We start from the raw sequence: 21,061 nt of genomic DNA, 5'->3' as shown, positions 1-21,061 counted from the left end.
TTTCCTTTGTTGTACTTACATATATGTAACAAAAAAAAACAAAAGCAACTAAAAAAACCAAAAGTGTTTTTACCTGTTATAACCTTATTATCTTACCAATCACTTCCTCTTACATAACTTGTGAACATTTAGTGGTAATATTAATTTTCCCATCTTCAATTAATTATTCAATTTACCCGTCCTTACAAAAAAGTCATAAAATTTGTCATTTCTATTGGCTTAAGGCATTTCCCTCTATGACTTTAATGGAAGACCTACAGCCGAAGCCAACTTGAATTATGCAATAAAGATTTATACTTGGAGGGTGATGGAGATAGCACTGGTGACAGAGACAACGACAACCGACTCTCAACACCTTGGCCAAAACGGATTGACTTATTGTACTCTGGGGACCCAACTAGCGGACGGACAAACCGACGGACGGACAAGCGGGAAAGGCGCCGGAAATGTTTGCAGCAACTGACTGAAGTAAAGTGAATAGGAGTGAAGCCAGCTCTAAAAGAAGGATGACCAGGGAACTGGGGGGCGAAGGGAGCGGCGACTGTTGAGGACAAGTTACCGACAGATGACGGAAGACACGGACAGTTTAACTTATGGGGCGGCAACGACTGAGAGGCGTGGCAAATCCAATAAACACAAAACGACACAGCAACCATAACCATTGCAATGACAACAAAGTGCTAAATTATCGGAAAAGCGGGGGTGGTAATGCAACAATTCTTCTTGGTTCATATTTGTGTGTGTTGGATATGCAAGTCACGTGACTTAGTTTTGCATCAAAAACTTTTCACGTGGCGTTCAACTTTCAGCTTTGGCTCACCTCAAGCTGCGTGGAAAACTTACGCTCGCTTTATGTAACTTTTTGACATCATCAAAAGTTTGCAAAAAGCTAAAGAATAAACAGCCGAGGAAATTTTAAAATATTAGTTAGAGGTTGATGTTTGGGTAGCCCTTTTAAAAAAAAAAAAATTATTATTATTTATATGATGTTGGATAAAATGTATTGAGAATATAAATACAGATATTGTGATATTTTTTGACCTTAAATGGCATTACACACTGCAACACACATGCAACACCATGATTCTGAAAGTAAGAAGGCATTAATACTAGGGCTTTTAGTTACAAGAACTTTTATAAAGGGCTAAGAAAACTTATAGCCTTCCATTATAATCCCATTTAATCAAATTAATCTTCTAAAATTTACTGCAGTTCAGCGGCTGCATTTTGCCAAGTACACACGCCAAAGTAAAACCATTTAGCGTTGCATTGCACACTTTATTTCCCTGTTTTTTCTTGTTCAGGGGAGAAAGGCAAAGTCAAATAAAAATGCACAGCAGACAGCAAAGTCGGTTGTTGAAAAGCGCAATAAACGCATTTCTCAGCCTGACTGCACTTTTTGTTTTGTTTCGTTTTGCAAACAAAAAGCGACGACGAGACCAGCAACAGAAACAAAATCGATAGTCGCAAAGAGCCGAAAATAACTAAGAACTTTCCACTCAGAAACAGAATACCGCGAATATAAATAAGAAATACATTTAAAATGGTATTAAAAGAATAAGAACGTGGAATATGTCCTCTAAAGACATTTTAACATAAATATTGTCCATTATTGAGATATAATGATTTTAGTTTAAAAATATATTTTCTAGAATTAAATTTATTAAATTTTAATACAATTAAACGTCTTGGAATCTCCCCTTAGATAATTTTAGTTGGGCGTGAATTTAAATTATTTTTAGAGGCAATTATTCCACTAAAATCCATCTAGCCACGCCCAATTTCTCTTGTATTCCTATAGATATATAAAGTCATACTCCCCATTTTCCCTGTTGTGTGTGCTTGCTGTGCTTAGCTTTATTTTTATTAGTTTATTTTCGTTTGGCTTATTGTATGACACGCGAAAGGTCTTTGCACTTGACAACAACATCGAAAGGTGGAAGCTGAAATTTAAACCGAAAGGGGAACAACAAAGTGTTCTCGCAACTCCAACCTTCTTAACAATTTCGCCTTGATTTTGTTAAACAATTTAATCTTGATGTTCGACTCAAGACATTTTTTCGCACATCTTTGGGACACTCATTTTTGTCTCTCACACTTCAAACAGCAAACGTTTATTTATTTACGGTGTGTGTTACACACAAAAATTCAAAGTCAACAACTTTTCGTGCTCAAAATTAAATGCGTTTAATGTTGTTATACCCTAGTTAAAAAGGGGTTATAAGATTATTTAGAGTGCCAAAATTCAAGGTTGTACTATTATAAAGTTTATGTACTAAAGAAATATTTAATAATTACATTTAATATTAACAAAATGGTTCACAAAAATAAAAGTGTAAACAAAAGTTCGATAAGCCTAACAAACCTTTCTATTTATCATCTGGTCTTGTAAGATTTAAAAATATGTCAAGTGTATAATCTGTACGTACTTATGTTTGCCGTTTTTTGACTTTGTAATTGTGTTTCTGCTTTTTGAATACTTTATGAATTTTGTACTGTTTATCATAAGTTCAACATGTTTATTCCACTTTTGGCCTTAAAATATTTTGGGTTTTGTGAATGAAACCACCACCAAGGCCAACGATAACTATTCTATTAAAATAAAAAGAGGAAAAATAAGATATAACTTTTAATTTAAACTGGTTTCTGAATGTTGGTGTGAGTGTTTAAAAGCTCTTTGTTATTATTAGATTATTCACTTTACTTTGGATATCAATTTTTTTGGGGAACTGGTTCATTATATGTGCGTTTAATGACATAGCTAAAATATGTTGTCTAAAAATAATATCTTTGATTTGGTTTGGATTTTTTTAATTTCTTCATTAATTAAGAACATTCTATATATATTATATATATATATATACTTATAGAAAACTTTCTAAACTGTCTGACATAATATTGTTAACCTTTATGAATATCGATGATTTTCATTTACAAATACTTATTTAAGCTCTATGGGTTTATCAAATGGTTTATTCCAATGTACACCTCGTAAATAACGTAAATAAACAGCCTACAAAATATTATATTTTAAATAATAGTCATTGGTAAAGTATGTGCATTTTTTTATTTGAAAAGATTCCGGAACCCACCAACCTGTTAAGCCACTTTCAATCAATCCAGCGAATATCATTAACATATTCACCCATCAACACCAAAGTTTTTTAACCGAATCAAAAGAACAACAACAAATTTGAATACAATCCGAAAATTTACGCAGATTGTAATTTTGAATTTTTTTTTGTCTACAGTTCCTGGCTGGTTTTGCTATTTATGCTTTGTTTTCTTGTTTCTTATGGCTCTCGTTTGCTCGAGCCTATGGGTGAATACATTCCTCCCTCTTAACCACCCCCTCTTTTTTTCTCTTTGTCTCTAGTATTTTACTTTATTATGCGTTTCTCGCCGATTTGCCATTCTAAGATATTCTTGCCGTTTTTGTTGTTTTTTTGGCTATCTTAGTCTTTGCTTTGTGAGCATTTTCGTAGGCTTCGCCCTCGCTCTCGCTCACGCATGTTTTGCAGCAAAGAGGAGGCCGGTTTTTGTTTTCTGCCTCTCCCTTTTTTTCTGGCTCACGCGCTCCCTTTTTCGCTTAGCTGTGTGTTAGTGTGTGTGTTGTATCTGAGTGTGGATTGTATCTGTGTTTTTGTTTTTTGTATCTATCTTCACAGTCAAGGACAAGTTAATGAACGATTTTCTCTGTTCTGTGGATTTTCCTATATAAGGGGGAGGTGGGTGGTGAATTTGTTTTGGTCTCGAATCGCTTTAATTATGTGCACAGAAAAGAAATCTTGAATTATAAATATTTTTACAAATAATTGGGTTAGATTATTTCAATTTGATACTCAAATTTCATGTCCAATATTAAGACCAATGATTTTTCTTAAAAGCATGATAAATTAAACCATATATCAAAATGATCTTTACTTGCAAATCTTTTCTCTGTCCATTATTCTCACACAAAATTTGTTTTCTTTGTTTTGTTTTGTTCATTAACAAGCCGATTTATATTTTGTTGTTCACTTTTCCGGTTGGTGGATTTTTATTTTGCTCGGCGCCGCACTTTTTGGCACCTCTTTGCCGACTGTTTTTTGTGCTTATTTATTAATTGCGGTGTAATTAATTTATTTGATTTATTTTTTCTTGCCTACCTAAAACATTTTCATTCATTTTCTTCTTGCACTTTGATGAGGGGAGGGACTATGACCCATATTAAATAAAAAAAATATTGCGTCAGCAGTTCGTTGAATTTTTTTTGTTTTGTTTTTCATTTTTATTGAATCACTGTTTTCTTGGTAATCTTTTTGTATCTTTTGTGTCTGGTGGCCGCAGATCCAAATTCGCACTTTTCTGCTTAAGCTTCTTTTCTTTCGCACTGTCAAGTTTTTCTTTGTCTCGCTCTTTATTTTTTCACGCTCTTTTAAAAGTTTTGGCTTTACAGTTTTCGGTTTGGCTACGCTAAATATTTGTCAAAAGATTACGATGTTTAGCAATATCTGGTGCCCATACTCCATTCAAAGTTTCGGGGATCTGTGAAATTGTTGTCTTAGGTCATACACCAGACCAATAAAGTATAATTTAAATAATTGTTTAAATGCTTAATATAATAAAATAATATAGATTTTTTTGTCATTATAATATTTATAGGTTTACTTGTAGTTTTATTTATTTTTAATTTTTAAGCTTTTAATTATAATGTTAATATTTGTGTCCGAAAGCAAGGCCTTACACAGTTTTCGTGGCGACTTGCGCTGTTATTAATGCAAATTTTGCAGCCAAGGCGTGCTCTTCACTTTCCACCCAACGTGCAACACCACCCCCTTTCTCCCTACCACCCCACCCCCCTCTGTTTAAGCCCAGTTGATAAGCTCTTAAATATTTAAACTGTGTGTCAGGATGTCGGAAAGTTGCCAGATGTGTGGGCGGTTGGTGGGGCTTATTCTGTCGCATTATGACGCAAGGAATTGCCTTTGGGAATGGTTAAAACACACAAAAAGCAAGAAAAAAAAACGGGTCGGAAAAGTTAATTAACAATTTGTTTGCAACGCTCCGTTGACATTTAATGTTGCGATGATGTGATTTCGTTGATATTTGCTTTCCTGAAAGCTATCAATTGCCACTGGAAATTCCCTCAAGAACGCTTTTCACTAGCGTGTTGAATGCAGCTTATAACTGCAAAATTGTATTTTATAATTCCACCTAATTATCCTCTTTTTTGGACTGACTTCTTGTTGTACCTATTAGTAGTAGTAGTTAAATAAAAGAATTTAGGGACTTTTTTTAAAGCGGTAACATTTATATATTTTTTTTCTGACTTAAAACATTGATATTTAGTTTTCGTTTAAACAATTTAAGCTTTTATGTGTTACATCTTTAGATAAAGATGCTAAATGGGGAGAAAATTAAGGGGGGAAAAACGCTGGTAAAATGGAATAAGGGGAAATTAAAAGAACATTACGTGCTAAGTATAATTTAATGATTTAAATGGTTTTTCAGATCACCACATCCACAGCCAAGAAATTGTGGGAGAAATCCGATGGCAAGGGCGTGACCTCTGGCAATCCAAGTGGACCCTTGAATCCCTTGCAGATTCCTGGTATCGGTGATCCCTCTTCAGTGTGGAAGGATCACACCTGGTCCACACAGGGCGAGAATATCCTGGCCCCACCCCCTTCGCGGGGATATGCCCCCCATGGAGGTGCCTCCGATACTTCGAACAGCGGCAATGCGGGCATACTGAGGTGAGAAAACTAACGCCCTGGCACACAATTTATAATCGGTTCAATAGACCGTGAAATGTAGATAAGCAAATTAGTTTCCATTTTATTGCAAAACATATATTTAAACAAACAGAAAACAATGGAATATGTATTATACAATAATAACTCTGCCAAAAATCAGATTCAAACTTGATTTGATTTGATTTTGATTTGTGTTGAAATTTGTATAAATCTGAGGCATTAGTAAAAAATCAAAAATATTTGTGATCCATGATTTTCTTGTATAAACTCTGTAAAAAACAATTTTTAATGAAACATACATTTGATTTGTTATTCTATTTGTTTAAATTCAAGTTAGTTAAGGCTGACTTTTACTTATGAATGTTGTGTACTCACTTATACTTACTCTAACAATATTTTAAAATACAAACTCAACTTAGCTTTCCAAAAAATACTTATCTTATATTTAATTACTTTTGTAATTCAAATAAATAATATTGTATTTATTTTATATAATTTAATAATGTATGTTCACTTCCAGTCCCCGTGATTCGACTTGCGCCAAAGTGGTGGAATATGTTTTCAGTGGTTCGCCCACCAACAAGGAGAGTCCTCTTTCCGGATTGGAGCCGCGTTTGCGCAATCTGAAGTTTGACGACAACGATAAGGTATTTGTATTGAACGCTCAAAAATATCCAGAAATATTATGTAGCAATGCAAAATTTTGAATTGCAGTCACGCGATGATAAGGAAAAGGCAAACTCTCCGTTCGACACAAACGGATTGAAGAAGGACGATCAGGTCACAAACACAAATGGTGTTGTCAACGGCATTGACGATGACAAGGGCTTCAAGTGAGTAGCAGTAGACAACTTTCAAGCTCCAACTAATTCTCGCAGACCACTAGAGTCTTAACACACTCTGGGTTGGTTAGAAAAACTAAAACTGGTTTCCACACTCTGCCAGTGGGTTCTTCTTGCCTCTTCTCGCTCTTGACCACAGAATGTTTTCATGTTATGATTACTGAAACTGAAATTTTTCCAGTTCAAGGTTGGGTTCTTTCTTTTTTGCATAGACTTTCACTCTTTTTGAATCCACAATCGAGTCAAGAGGGAGAATGGAAAGGTATGAAAGTGGAGTTTTTCCAGTTTTAATCATGACTGGCAAACGGCTTAGAAAATTATGACTAGTTCTGTTTAAAAGACTTGTCCAGTCATTATTTGTTAGGTACCAAGGTTACACAATAGATTTGGTATAAGTTAAGTTGGGCCTCTCAAATTGTATGTAATTAGATGTAGAAATCAATTTCCTTTCTGTTTTGAAGTATAAGTGCGTTTTTCACACAGTTGGAACTTAAATTAGAGCGTTAAACAATTATTTAAGCTTATGAAATGATTGCTTTGGCTACCAATAGTAAAAGTTTTGTACCTTGCATATTATTTATCAAAGGTCTTATTTTGAATATTTCATTTTTAGAAAGAGTTTGACCCACAAAACCACACTTGAATTTTGTACCTAACCTAAAATTATTTGTATTTCATTGCAATTGCCGTACCTTCGTATTCATGTGTGTGTGTCATAAAGTTGGCAAGTGATTGTTGTGCGTCCGCCCACAGTTTCTGTATTTCCATTTCCATTACTTATTATTAATTTTTAATTGTTATTTATGGCGATGGGGAAAGCTTTTTTCTTCGTGTGGCCCACCTGCGCTTTGAGCCTTCTGACTTGACGCAACGAAAAAACGTTGACACTTTTGAGTGAGTTAAAGTTGGAATTTGTGTAGTTATGTTGAAAGTGTTAATGTTTACAATAAGTAGGGGGAGTACTCTGGTGGGCAGGACTTAGAGCTTAAAAGACAGTTTTAGTTGGCTTTTAAAAATTGGAAAGTAATTGGAACGAAGTTTAGGCGGGATAATGGTTTAAATGAGTTCGGTATAAATGATTACTTAAACTTTAATGCTTAATGTTAGACTGATTTTCTTCAACATTTTTTTCTTGAAAATGTTTCTTAATATTAAATACAGTGTATTTGCCGCTCATGCAAATATATTTTAAGTTTTCAAATGCAGTAGAAAAAGCAGTGAAATTAAAAATAATCCCATTTTTTTTTGGTTGCTCACCATAAATGAAACTAATCAAATTATGAGTAAAAAATAATTAATTTTAAAAAATCTTTAACTTATTTTCTCAATTTATTTTTTTGTTTTTGTAAATTGTTCTAACGTTTGGATTATATTGAATCAAATGGTATTTGCCGTTCTTAACTACAGCTGAGCAACTTCCTCTTAATAAGCAACCACATTGAACAAATTTAAAAGAAACTAAATATATCAGAGACACCAGAGTAACCAGCTTTTAGGCCTAAACAAAAAGAAAAAGAAACCAGTCTGCGGTTGCCTCTGTCTCTCTGTCTCTTTTATTTATCTCAGTGTCTGCTTTGCCAGCCGGTTGGTCTCTCAGTTTCTTTTTCATTTTTTTTCCGCTGACGCTGTTTTGCAATTTCATTGCCGGTTGGCCCAAACATGTTTCAATGCCAAACGTAATAACGATTATGATGTAAGTGGCAACAGCAGCAATCACAAGAAGAGCCAGAGAAGCAGCAACGCAAATCACTTGCAAACAAGAGCAGCTATAACAAATCGAGACGAACATACCTTTTCCGGTTTCGATTTTCACAGAACTGATTACAATTGATTACATCGTAATATACTTATCAACTTATGGTTACTTCCTTCTAAAATTAAAAACTCTTATTCTGACTATTTGGACTATATCTGTATTTATCCCTTGATAATTGGTTTTTTATATTGACAAATTAGAAAATTATACAAAGCTATAGGAACTTATATAGGATCAATCAAGTTTGTGGAGTGAACATAAATATACATATTATATAAATATATAATATTAGTTACGTTGCATTTTACTAATTTTATTCTTGCCTCACAAATTGTTAAAAATTATTTGTTATAACTATTTAAACTACCTGCAAATAGTGAGATTATGCTTCATTTCATATGAAATGATAATAAAATAGGAAACAACAATGACTGTAGCTGATAATCATTCAACAATTAAAAATGAGACAGTCGGACAGCAAATAAAAGTGTTGAAATAAAATCGAAAACGTTTTTATATTTCTTTTATTTGCTATACACTTTTCGATTAGTTTTCGTTTCATATTGCATTACAGTGTGGGCTTGAGTTGCCTATTTCGTTGTTTTTGTTGTTGTCGCTGCGGCTGGAGGTTTCTTTTTTACATGTTTTTTTGTTTTTGTACGTTTTGTTTGAAATTGAAGTTGCGAAAACATTGAAAAGCGAAAATCGTTGCTAAAAATAATTCGAGGCAGGCAAAAGTGGACAGCGACAAGTGACTCAGCTGACTGACTGGCTAACACACTTACTGCTGCTGCTTCTTCATTTGCCACCTGCCAGGTGACCCAGACTGCCGCCCCTCCCCCTTTTAGCCCCTTTTCACCGCAAACACTCTGACCTTTTTGGCGACTGATGCCTCAGTTTTTTTGTAGTAGTTTGTAGTTTGTGCCCTCGTATTGCTCCCTTGGGGGCCGCACTTTCTTTTGTCTCGAAAAGTGCAAATTTTGGTGGCAACGAAAGAGGAGCAGCGGGTTCGGAATGGGATTACGTAAAACATAGTGCTTTGAGCTAGGTCAGACATGACTCTGAGAACTCGGGGGCCAATGGAAAGTCGCCAATGAGAACCTGACCTCAGTCAAACTAGACCGCTGTAGAATTAGAGAAACTTATTGTGATGCTTACACCATAAAGTGAGAGCATGAAATCGGAATTATTTTTTAAAACCAAATTTTATTATTCTAGTACGTTTTGTAAATTTAAAATAAATAAAATTATTTTGGTAACTAGAAAACCAAGGTAAAATATGAGCTTAAATAGTTGTCTTTGTGTGCGTTTTGAAATTTATTTATTTATGTATTGTAGTATTTGCAATCCAATTGCTTTACTGGCTAGTAAAATATTTAATAACGACTATATAAAACGGTTATAATTTGTTTTTACTTATATAGGGTTTTATAAACGATCGTTATATCAAAACTAACTAACTGTAATTATTATTTTGGTGAGCCTTTTTTTATTTAAAGCTTTATATATATTTTATTTTTACCATTTTTTTTAAGTAATTTAAATGCAATGAATTATTCTTAAAAATTAATTGTCTGCGGCTAGCCAAATTTCTAATTTAAAGTAGAATAGAACGAAAATATTCTGGTTTAGCTTAAGACTGGGAATATTTACTGCCAGATGGTTAGTAATCACAAACAAAAGTCTGAAAAATAGCTAAGCTTATGACGTGAACTGTTTACGAAAAAAGCAAACAAAATTGATTACCCACAAAAGTGGCTAATAATTTTGGATTAACAAACAGTAAGCTGAACCAATTGTAAATAATTAAAATCTTAATATAAGAAAGGATAATCTACATTGTTAACAGCTTAAAATTCGAATGTCCTAAGAGCAATTAAAAGTGAATGTTATTTCTAAAAATATGGAAATTCATTTTATAGTCAAAGTAAAATATACTTAATCTCAATAACAGAATCAATCTTTGCAATCAAATCACTTTGTTCTACAAATGACTTAAGAGTAATTTAATGCAACGCTTTAAGAAAGAGTTTATACAATACTCTGAGATCGCTTAACTTTTGTTCTGCCGCTGAGCTTGTTTCTTTGTAGTTACTTTTGTATTGTTATTAATGCGATGTGAATGACCTGACAATGAAATTATAGCTGGCAGATTATATACAGGCACACATGCAACTATCGTTAGAAAGAAATGGCAAACAACGTTAATACTAAAGTGTTGTAAAAACAGTTGCAGTTGCAGAGTCATCGACTAGAGTCTGTGTTGGTTGCAGTGGGTTAAGAGCAATGAATGAATGGGAACTGCCGTTCAAAGATAAATGCATTAATTAATTTATCAGCATGACTAACGCATATACACACAGTGGCAAAAATGTTTCCAGTTTGGTCTAAAGTTTTGCGCTACTATGTGTTATTTGCATTTTAAGCGCCGCTCGTTAAAAAATCGTTGATTTTATGCTAATGTCGTGTTTAATTTATGGACTTCGGCTGCCCAGCTGACGTCATAAGTGACTGCCAAACAAGTTTGCTGCTTAAGTCTTTTGTTTTAGAGCAGCTTTTGTCCAGTCACTGTTAAACTGAAGCTAGGAAATTAAATTTTTTGTTAAATTAGTTGCTCCAAATCTCTACCTGATTTTAATTAATTTTGTTTACAATTTTGGCAGTTTGATGTTATATTAATTTGTTAATTAGCTTTTTTTAAACACTAGTACTAATTATTAAATATTTGTGGCTGTTTTAGTAGAACTGCAAGGGTTGTATGTCTCTGATAAGTCAGTGGTTTGTGGCATGGCTAAGTTGTTGTTACAGTGCATATAAAACTTGTTTGGTTTGCAACTGTAATGTTATCTAACATGCTGTTAAAGGTTCTTCGGTGCTCTCAAACTGTAGGAAAATAAGCTGTTAAGTTATAACAAAACTGCGTGATTATATTTAGGACTGATATTGAAAAATTTTATAGATTTTTCAAAATAAAATTTAATTTATCAATTTATAACAATAAATTATATTTTTTTACAGTCGCACCCCTGGTTCACGTCAACCATCTCCCGCCGAGGAGTCTCAGCCACGACCCCCAAATCTGCTCTTCCCCCCACTGCCCCCCTTCAACCACATGCTCATGGACCACGGCCAGGGCATGGGCGGTGGTCTGGGAGGGGTCGTCGGATCTGGAAACGGGGTCGGAGGAGGGGGCGGTGGAGGCGGGGCGGGCGGAGCGTACGCGACCCACCAGCAGATGGCTGCCCAGATGAATCAGTTGCAGCCGCCGATGATGAACGGCGTTGGCGGCGGAATGCCAATGGCAGCTCAGGTAAGATAAAACGAAGAAATGTATAAAATAAAAAATTAAGAGGAGATTTAGGTTTACAATCAACCCAAAATAAATTATGATTTATATTAGGTTCCCAGGATACATTTTTGGTTTAAAAAACCAAGGGGAAAAGCTAGGATAACCATTAATTATAACGAATGACTTCTACATCTAATAATTTAGGAAGTTATCTTATATTGAAAGATCGAATATCGTCATATTTTAATACTTAATTTTGTTTCTCATTGGACAGTCACCCATGTTGAATCACCAGGCAGCTGGACCCAATCATATGGAATCGCCAGGAAATCTATTGCAGCAACAAAATTTTGATGTTCAGGTGAGTTGTTGAGATGAGTCCTTCCTCCGAATGATTTTCCTTTTGTTTCCAAATGGCCTCCAGAGTGACATTTTCATTGTGGTTTTCCAACCAAAAATTTGGGTCATGTGAGTGGTTGGGGGGCGGGGCTGCGGGAGTGGGTTAACACACCACAGAAGCTGGCTAATTTTGCACATCCGCCGGATGCTGCAGTTGCGTCCCCTGGTAGCCATTTCCGCCAGCCTTGCGCAATACTCTCTCCCATAGGCACCACTCTCTCCATTTCCCTACTTACCAACCCCTTTGTGGTGCCCATCTCTTCGTTGCATGCAATTTATTTCGAAACAAAACGGAAATCGGATTTATTAGCCGCAAAATTGCTTTTAAGCTGGTGCTGCTCTTGTGTACCAGTGGCTTTCAAACCATCATTGGTTGGGCACAGTTTTCACTCACTTTTCTGTGGTTGTCAGTGGGATTTTGATATGGAGGTTACCTTTAAATAAAGCAGACCATTTATGAATGATATGTTTTTCGTAAATGTTATTGCAATACACCTTAAAATATTATCATTAATAAATGAAAACGGAAGTTTCTTTCTTAATGACAATATAATGGTAAAACTCTAATTTTTTATTGTCTGAAAAGGGCAATGCTTTTTCACTTTTTTTCTTTTATTCTAAATGGCAATATACATTTTAAACTCTAATAGTTTTGTTTTAAACAATAATTAAATTTGTATACATAATAAATGTGGGTTATCCTTTTACTACGAGAACCCACTGTACAGCAGTCAATGTCATTTCTTTCTGTTAACTTCAGCTTTATATCCAGCAAACAAACAACTGAAACGCAGGCTTTCTCCCCCGGCTTGCCAAATTGAAAATCAATATGCGTTGTTGCAGTTACCGATGCTATATCCACAGATATTCTCCCTCGATCCATCCCACCTTACTCCCCCGTGGCCATCAACTGTTGGCCGCAAAGCAAATTGACATTTCCACACTTTAGTAGTCGTTGTTGAGGCTGGGGCAATCTGCACTTCCGCTTTTTATCGCTCGCTCCACATACATCCTGCAGGCATTTTTGTGTCGCCTTTGTCTTCTCTTCTATCCAAAAAGGACGAAAGGAGGCAAAACTTTATCGTAGCTCTTTGATGGCTTGTGTGTGTGTTTTAAGTGAACTGCCTGAAAGTATGCATCGCGTAGTTGCATCAAAGTGAAAAAGCCGATACACTGGCAAAAAATCTTAAAATAAGAGCGAGGACATATAACAGCAAAAACAACCAAGAAGCATAAACAATAGTCTGATAAGGCCAAAGTATAGTATAGTTGAAAAATTGCAGGATCTTATGGCGGAGAAAGGTGAAAGTTTAATGCGCTTCCTGAGTTTCGCAGAAAGTTTTCGCATAAGCACAGTACACTCGCATTAAATTCCTATATTTTTTTATCGCGCGCTTTTAAAGCTAAACAATATAAATTAAATCATAATCCATAAAGAATGTTTAAATAAATGTGTATTAATAATGATAAATCTGTACTCATATTCTCCCAGAAAGATAAAGCAACTTTCAGCACTCAAACCATAAATAAAGCAGAGGAATATGAGAGGGACAAAGACCAAGCTGGTGGACAGATATGCATTTATTGGCATTGGCTTCATGAGAGGGGCCGTGCAATATGTTGCCGATAATGGATAATGGATAATGCAAGGCATGCACTCAGGCATTTCCCCCCTACTCTTTTACACTCTACTTTCGACGGCATTCGTGCATATTTCTTATTAAATTGGCGCTGATATTAACACCGAAAAGGGGGAAGAAAAGAATCTTGACGAATTGCATGCAAAATAGCGATGAATGAAAGGAATTTTCTTTTGCTTTTTTTGTTTGGGGTTCCAAGGATAGCTTATGGCAACCACATACAATGAAAGCGATTTTTGACAATGGTTATGCAATAAATATGAAGACGAACGATTTTCGCTTGTTATGAGATTTTGAGAGGAGAATGATAAAATTGAACATATTGAAAAGAGATGAAGAAAAATGTGGTGATGAGTCCACAAAAATTTATGGAAAAATTATGGATTTTTTTTTATTTTAATATTTTTAGATAACGAGAAAATTTTGTTTACTAAAAAACTCAATAAACAATGCATTGTACACCAAGCAATGTACAATATTTTTTTATATATAACTCTCGCCCTTAGACGTTTTGTTATTAAAACCCCTCGAAAAAAGGTGGAACACAAATGGAAGAATTAAAGTGAAAATCATTATATATATATGCAGCAACAGAAACTGAAAGAAAAATTCATCACAAACCGAAGAAAATGGGGTGAAAATGGGGAAAACTGTTTGGCAAATCGTTGATTATTGCAAGCTGCGACCAAAGAACCATCAATATAAATTTCATTTTTGACCAATAACAAATTGGCCACAACCAAATGAAGAAAAACGTTTTCCAGAATTATGAAGGGAAAAGAAAACTTGAAGTACTTCGAACTATTTTGTGTGAAATAGATTATATAAATATTTGAAATATATAAACATTTCCTTCTTCATGAAAAATATATTTACAAACTTAAATTTTTTTTTTTGTCTATCAAACACAAATTTTTTCTCTTTATAAAACCAAAATAATTACAAATAATGTAGCTAACAAATGCTTTAATGCGGAAGAAAAGTTTGTCTTTTTTATGTTTACTGTTATTACGACTTGTTTTTTTGTTTTGTCGAAAATGTTTTGTTGCTGTCTGTCTTAGTCATGCTTCATTGGCTGCTTTTGTGTGTTAATCAGTTATTTGGTTGAGGCTTTTGTTGTCTTCAACGCGGCTTAATCGGATAATTGTTTTCGCTCGTTTTTCTGTGCCCAATTCAACTTTGATCTGAAAGTCTGTTGAAATTATTGTAAAAGCTTTGGATTATATTCTTTTCACTTGTCTGTTGGTACTTAATCCATTGTACTTTTGTAAATCAGAAAGTCAGAGAAAATATATATATATAATTTGAAGGGCCTTAAAAGATTCTTGGGCAATAATAAAAGAATATTTGACACTTAGTTAATCAAAAAAAAAAAAAAAACTTCATTTATTATATGCTTGCAAATAATTATGTCTGTATTATGCAAATACCTACAATACATTTATGTCCGTTCAATTGTTTAATTTATGCATTCCAATCGAAAAATATATTTGTATTATTATTTATTTTATTCTTTGGCATTAGTGGCATAGTTTTAGGTAATCGGCAGTGAGGTTTAACATATGGCATGAACTAATGGGGGTATGGGCTATCAACTTTCATTCCGCACAAATGCCAAATACATTCCGCATTTAAATTTGTCATGCATAATTTATAGCCGTCGAAGTGCGAGTGAAAATTTGCATAAAATTGCATTTAAATCAATGGAAATGCAGCATCTGCTTTGCTCCTTGCATTAACTGCCCTCACATGTTGTCCCTGGGTTATATTAATTCAGCAATTAATTAAGCGTTAATTGGCACAAAAAGCATATAGCTCATTACGTATGTGTGTATGGCACTTAGTAAATTAATTTCCAATTGTCCATGGGCAGTGTTTCACTGTTTGAATAAACGCCTGCTCACTTTTTGTGACTCAAAATAAGTTCGTTGCATTTGCAAATCAATTTCACTTGAAAGCAACAATAGTGTTGAGAACGATCATTTTGTTTAGTTAAACTCAAGTTTGGCAAATAGATAGATAAAAATTTTATTTATGTATAAAGTCATGTAATTGGGACTTAGATTAACATAATTTTTAATATAAATAATTATTGAAATGGTTCATAAACTAAGTTTATGAGTTTTCTGTATAGATTGTATAATTAAATTTCCATTGAAAAAGAGTTGCTTCGGTTAGAACGTTGACAAATGTACTCAATCTAATTGATTGGGTGTGTAGAACTTGATAATCTTTTGGCTGTTTTTTGCTTATATTTGTGACAATTTTTAGCTTTCCTGGCCATCCTTCCCTGTTGACTTTAGTCAGGAAGGACTTTCCAGTTTCCATGGGCAACGACAAGTGTAGCTTGCTACTCCTGCTCCAATATTATGCTCCTGTTATCAGGCGAAAGCCATAATTAAGTGGTTGTTGTTTTTAGATGGAGGGCAGTGAAAGTAGGAGCGGGTTTTGGATAGTGGGTGGCAGAAAGTGTCATCCAATGCCGTCACTTGACATTTACCGCCAATAAAGCCCAATTAGCGGTTACCCCACGCCTCGGATACTCCGTCTTCGTTGTGGATGTAGTTGTCGTCTTCCCTTGAAGTTTGTGTGGACACGCAAATGCTAATTAGTAGGTGGCAAATTGTTGGGTGGCGAAAAGTGGCTGGGCGTCGCAAATTTGGTAGCCGAGACATTAATTAAGCGGCGCTCTGATGCATGCTTCACAGCGTATGCGCTTATCAGCAATGTCCTTGCACAGTTCACTTCTGTTTATTACCTAACTGCAAGAAATTACCGTTCAAAATGTAAAATGGTCATCAGGAATTTAAAAATCAAAACATAGCCAAATCCAGTAAATCTTCTTTTAATATCTTCATATCTTTTTCTGAGCCTAGAATATATACATATCTTATATACTTATAAACAAAGCAACTATTTCAGCAACTGATTCAACAAGGAAATTAATTTTCCAATCAATAAAACTGATTTTAGTTCAGCTTAGCCATTAGCACTTCTTAACTTTTAACTCAAACCTCACATGAGACTTTTCCACCTCATTGTGCCAGCGGGATAAACTTCAAAGTACGTGAAAAGAACAAGTTATTCGTCGTAAGAAGAGTTTAGCGAATAATTTGCCTTTAATTAACATGGCTGACATCGTTAGAAAGATGGAGATGGCAACAGTTTGTCAGATAGTCGAATCATTTGTCTTCACGCCCGCAGGAAATACCATCCCCAACCAGTCTAACTCAACCCCCTTGGCGAAAATGCTATTGACAGCCCCACCTTGCCTTGGCCTTGATGTTTCTGTGTGTGTGTGTGTGTGTGTGTGTTGGTGTGTGCTAATTAAATAGAAAAATAAGAAAAACTACGTCGTAAATTTCAGTGCGCCGGGTACACGAAGTCGTGTAATACAAAACCCAAAAGCGCACTTATCACACTCCAGGGGCGAAAAAGGGAAAAAAGGGCGGGGAAACAGGGGACAAGCGCTGACAAAGAGCGATGGGGAAAATGGAGAATGGAGAATGGTGGGGAACCTCAGACCTCAAACCCCAGAAAAAAAGAAACCCCTGACTACAACCCCTGGCGGGTGTGAAATCATTTGACGACATTGCTCTCCGCATGACGCAATTAATCACATTAAGTTGGCCTTTCTGTGTTACTTATTTATTCGTGGCCAGAAGACTGAGCCGGCCAATTCGCTTCAGACTACGAACAATCGCTTGATTAGCTCATAAGTGCGCAGCTAAAGACATTGACCCCGATGGAAAATGGAATTACCCATGCAAATGGTACATGTAAATGTTAATTTGGTGATTATATTCTGCTCGATATTGCAATTGGAATTCATTAGGAAGGGCAATTACTGGAAAAGAATTGTCAGGACTTAAATTAAAAGTATAATAAAAAAGCGTATATTTTGATTCATGTTGCTGTTTTAAAAGGTTTCTTTGTTTGATTTTAAGTATTATTGGCTTAGACATAAAATATATCAGATGTAAACGACTTTATGAGCATTGATGGATTTGTATATTGAGATACCTTGATTTAGATTGCTGCTTTAAAACGTTCGTTGTTTGACTTTACGTATACCCTTATATATATAACCTTAATATATTTTAGTTGTAAATGGCTTTATGAACATTGGTGAATTTGTAAAATGATTATTTAACTCTTTAAGCTCTTTAAATAATAATAATCATGAAGTATATATATATATATATTTTTTTTAATTGCCTCACTCTTGAAATGCCAATGCTAATTTTAAACACATTTTCAGAGTTTAGTGCACGCATAATTTTTATAAAATATGCGAGTTGTTTTGCATAATTAAATTTGAATTTGTGGGCCAATTTATTGTCATAAAAAGACTTGGCAGGAATATGACAGAAATTATTTTTTATTTTTTATAAAGGCTTCTGAATAATGTTATTTTTTCCCCTTGGCCACTACTTTCTCCCCAGTTACCCGGCTAAGGGTAATAACTTTCGACCTTTAGTCGTAGTTTGTCAACTTTTAGTTGGTTACGTCTGGGGAGGTTTACAACAACTTTTTCATTAATAGTTAACAAGCTACATAATTAAGGAACCAGAGGGAGGCTACTTCTTTTATTCTCTGCCTCCTTTCTTGGACAACTTTTTCTTGATTTTTTTTGGCCACTTTTTCTTGCAGAATTATGTGCTGATAAAGTTGTTTTGGACTTAGCTTTTCAGCTGCTCTACGTCCTTTTTGCAAGTCTGTCAATGACTTGTTGTTTGTTGTTTCGCTGTCGGAGCTGTCATGAGATTTCCCGAGCTACCGAGTTTTCTCAAAGCGTTTTCGTGTCGCACCTTTCATTTGCAGACAGTTTTCCACTTGCTCATTTTCCAGGCCACTTGTTTGCTTTCTTGGCCCTCTGCATGCATCTGCATTTCTTCCTGCACTTAGAAAAGTTTCTTCGTCTGATGAATAAACCAGCAGGCGAAGAAGTAGAAGGAGTATGTAATATTTAAAGTTTCATTCTCTGGGCAAACCATAAATTTAAATTGGCTCATTAGCAAAGGGTTAACCACGAATATCCCAAAGCAGTTCCCTTAACGAAATATTGTCGTGCTTTCTTATCTGGATTTTCCTGTATTTTACGGCACACCCTTCGTTTTCCTTTCCATTTCGTCTAGTTCATTTGAGTTTTGTTGGTCAGAAAGCTTAACTAAACTAAAAGCATGTAAGGCCCTGGCACAAACACAAAAAATAAAAAGTAGAGGAAAAGAAAACCGCATGCACACACTTTATTTGGCTATGGGTATGAGGAAAATGGGAAATGGCTTTGTCTGTTAAGTGAGTGTGTGTTGAAAAGTTTTTCATTTAATTTTATATGTACGAGAGTGTGGGGAAAACCATACACCGTACACCGTACACCACCAAAACTCACACAGTCGGCGAAGACATCGGAGTTGATAAAATGTTGACAGTTTTGGGTTAGTTGTCGAAGGCTTTGAGTGGACATGCTGCAGAATAATGGAGGGGGCTGTAATTGATAGAGTGTATGGGTTCTTATTTGGCCAATTAAAATAAAAAAAATATAGATCTATATATTTATATTTCACGTTCTTTAACTGATTATTTATCTAGCAGCCTTGGGATGGCAATTTGGAATGTTTAGTTTATAAACAACAATTAACCCAATTTTCAATTTAGAATTGTGAACACACAATCACAATCAAATCTGGGCAATCAGGTCATAATTGTGCCACGTTTGGCAACAATCACGCCAAAAACTAATTGCATACTTTTGAGGCGTGTGTTTTTCAACGTCGCCATATTCTAAATAATTAATGCACAGAACAGCATGCAATCAACAGTAGTTGAAGTTGTCTTCATTAACTTCATTTCGGTGCCCAACGGGCCGTGGTGGGTCGTATGGTAGGAAAACGTTTTTCACGCGGCAGCAGGGATAGTGAAAATGGCGACAAACAAACTGACGACACTGCAAAGTCATAGATTTTTCCGAGACGGGCGCTCAATCAACCTGTTTTCTGGTCCTGTAAGGTAGGTTCAGCCACATTTAGCAGGGCAGGCACTTCCACTCTTCTCTTGCACCCACAAATCAACATCTATATATGTATGTATATATTCCAATTCAGTGCGCTTTAATGGTTCTGTTCAGACCTCTCTGCTTTTGTGGAAAAAAGGGGTTTCACTCCTGAGCAATTTAAATATATATCTCCTTGATATTATATTTCTCCGCGCCAACCGACCAACCAACGACAAATCCCTTCACTCCCACATCATGAACATTGCATGTCACACGCAAACGTTATCTATTTTTTTATATCCTTTGCTGTCTATAACTCCGTGCTCTATATTTACGCTACATTTGGTCGGAAGTTTCCCGCGACTGTTGCTTTTTCCTGTGTTTTGCTGATGGCTGAGTTTTCCTTTTGTCTGCGGTGTTGAAAGAGTATGATAGTTTCTCTCCCTTTCTGATTAATACAAAAATGTTTATCTGCTTGTTATTAAAGTCTATGTAATAATCACTGATTTTTCTTTAAACTAGTTTTTTAAATCTGTATTTATTAACTGTTGTGTTTATTTTTGTTTTGAAACTCAATTCTTTCTATAGATACCCCTTAAATTAAAAGGGTGTTTTCTTATTCTATTAAGCTTTGGATGTTATTCTACTTAATCGGCTATTGTCAACCAAATTTGCCGCATGTTCGAGCAGAACAAAAACAAAAAACCTGAAAAAAGCGGAAGTTCATTTTCATGTTCACAGAAAATTGATGTTTAATGGTTTCTTTATTTGTATTCTTTCTCTTCTTCCGCTGCCGTGCGAAAAAAGTCAAAGTTTGATGATTTTATAGCGTTAAACTATTAACGATTGTAATCTATACCCATTTGGAAATGTTTTTATATGATAACACGCCAACTCTCGGCGCAGACAAAAAAAATAATTTGACTGAGAGTTCGCTTTGTCACGTGTGGAAATTGATTTTTACGATTTCGTGAATCACTGAACTTGATTTCTGGGCATAACAATAATGTCTTGCCTTTATATTTGTGCATATTACTTCACCCAAAGTGTCTTCACTAACCTAAGTCAATGGGTTTCGACTTCCCCTATCGATTTATTTCCATTTTTCGCTGCATTTTGTAGTTGCAGACCGATACGCTCCATTGGGGCGTTAAAAAAGCTGGCGCAACACTGCAGTTTTGCCTTACATAATCATTTAGAGGCTACTTAAGAAAATGTAATGCTCTTTTTTGTTTTTTCTTCACTATTACGTATTCTGTTAGGTTTTGCCATTAGTTTTATGAAAAAGCATAATTAAAAGGCCTGCAAAAGTCAGCAGTCCGAGTTTTAGGACGCTTTCAAGGCTTTTCGCAGAAATTAATTAAAGCTACGAATATGAATGCACTGCTGGTTGGTAATCTTT

General features: G+C 35.1%; 1 protein-coding gene across 1 annotated transcript in view; it reads left to right on the top strand.

Annotated features, from left to right (window-relative positions):
- LOC108142892 (maternal protein pumilio) overlaps positions 1-21,061 on the top strand; it is a 183,684-nt gene that overhangs the window by 14,107 nt on the left and 148,516 nt on the right. Inside the window, 5 exon segments of the mRNA XM_041709015.1 lie at positions 5,494-5,738; positions 6,259-6,385; positions 6,453-6,571; positions 11,355-11,646; positions 11,900-11,986. Of these exon segments, the coding sequence (XP_041564949.1) occupies positions 5,494-5,738; positions 6,259-6,385; positions 6,453-6,571; positions 11,355-11,646; positions 11,900-11,986 (870 nt within the window).

This window comes from Drosophila elegans, unplaced genomic scaffold, assembly GCF_018152505.1.
Source record: "Drosophila elegans isolate 14027-0461.03 unplaced genomic scaffold, ASM1815250v1 contig_468, whole genome shotgun sequence".
In the NCBI taxonomy this organism is placed as follows: Eukaryota; Metazoa; Arthropoda; class Insecta; order Diptera; family Drosophilidae; genus Drosophila; species Drosophila elegans.
This window is presented reverse-complemented; position numbering and strand designations above follow the sequence as displayed.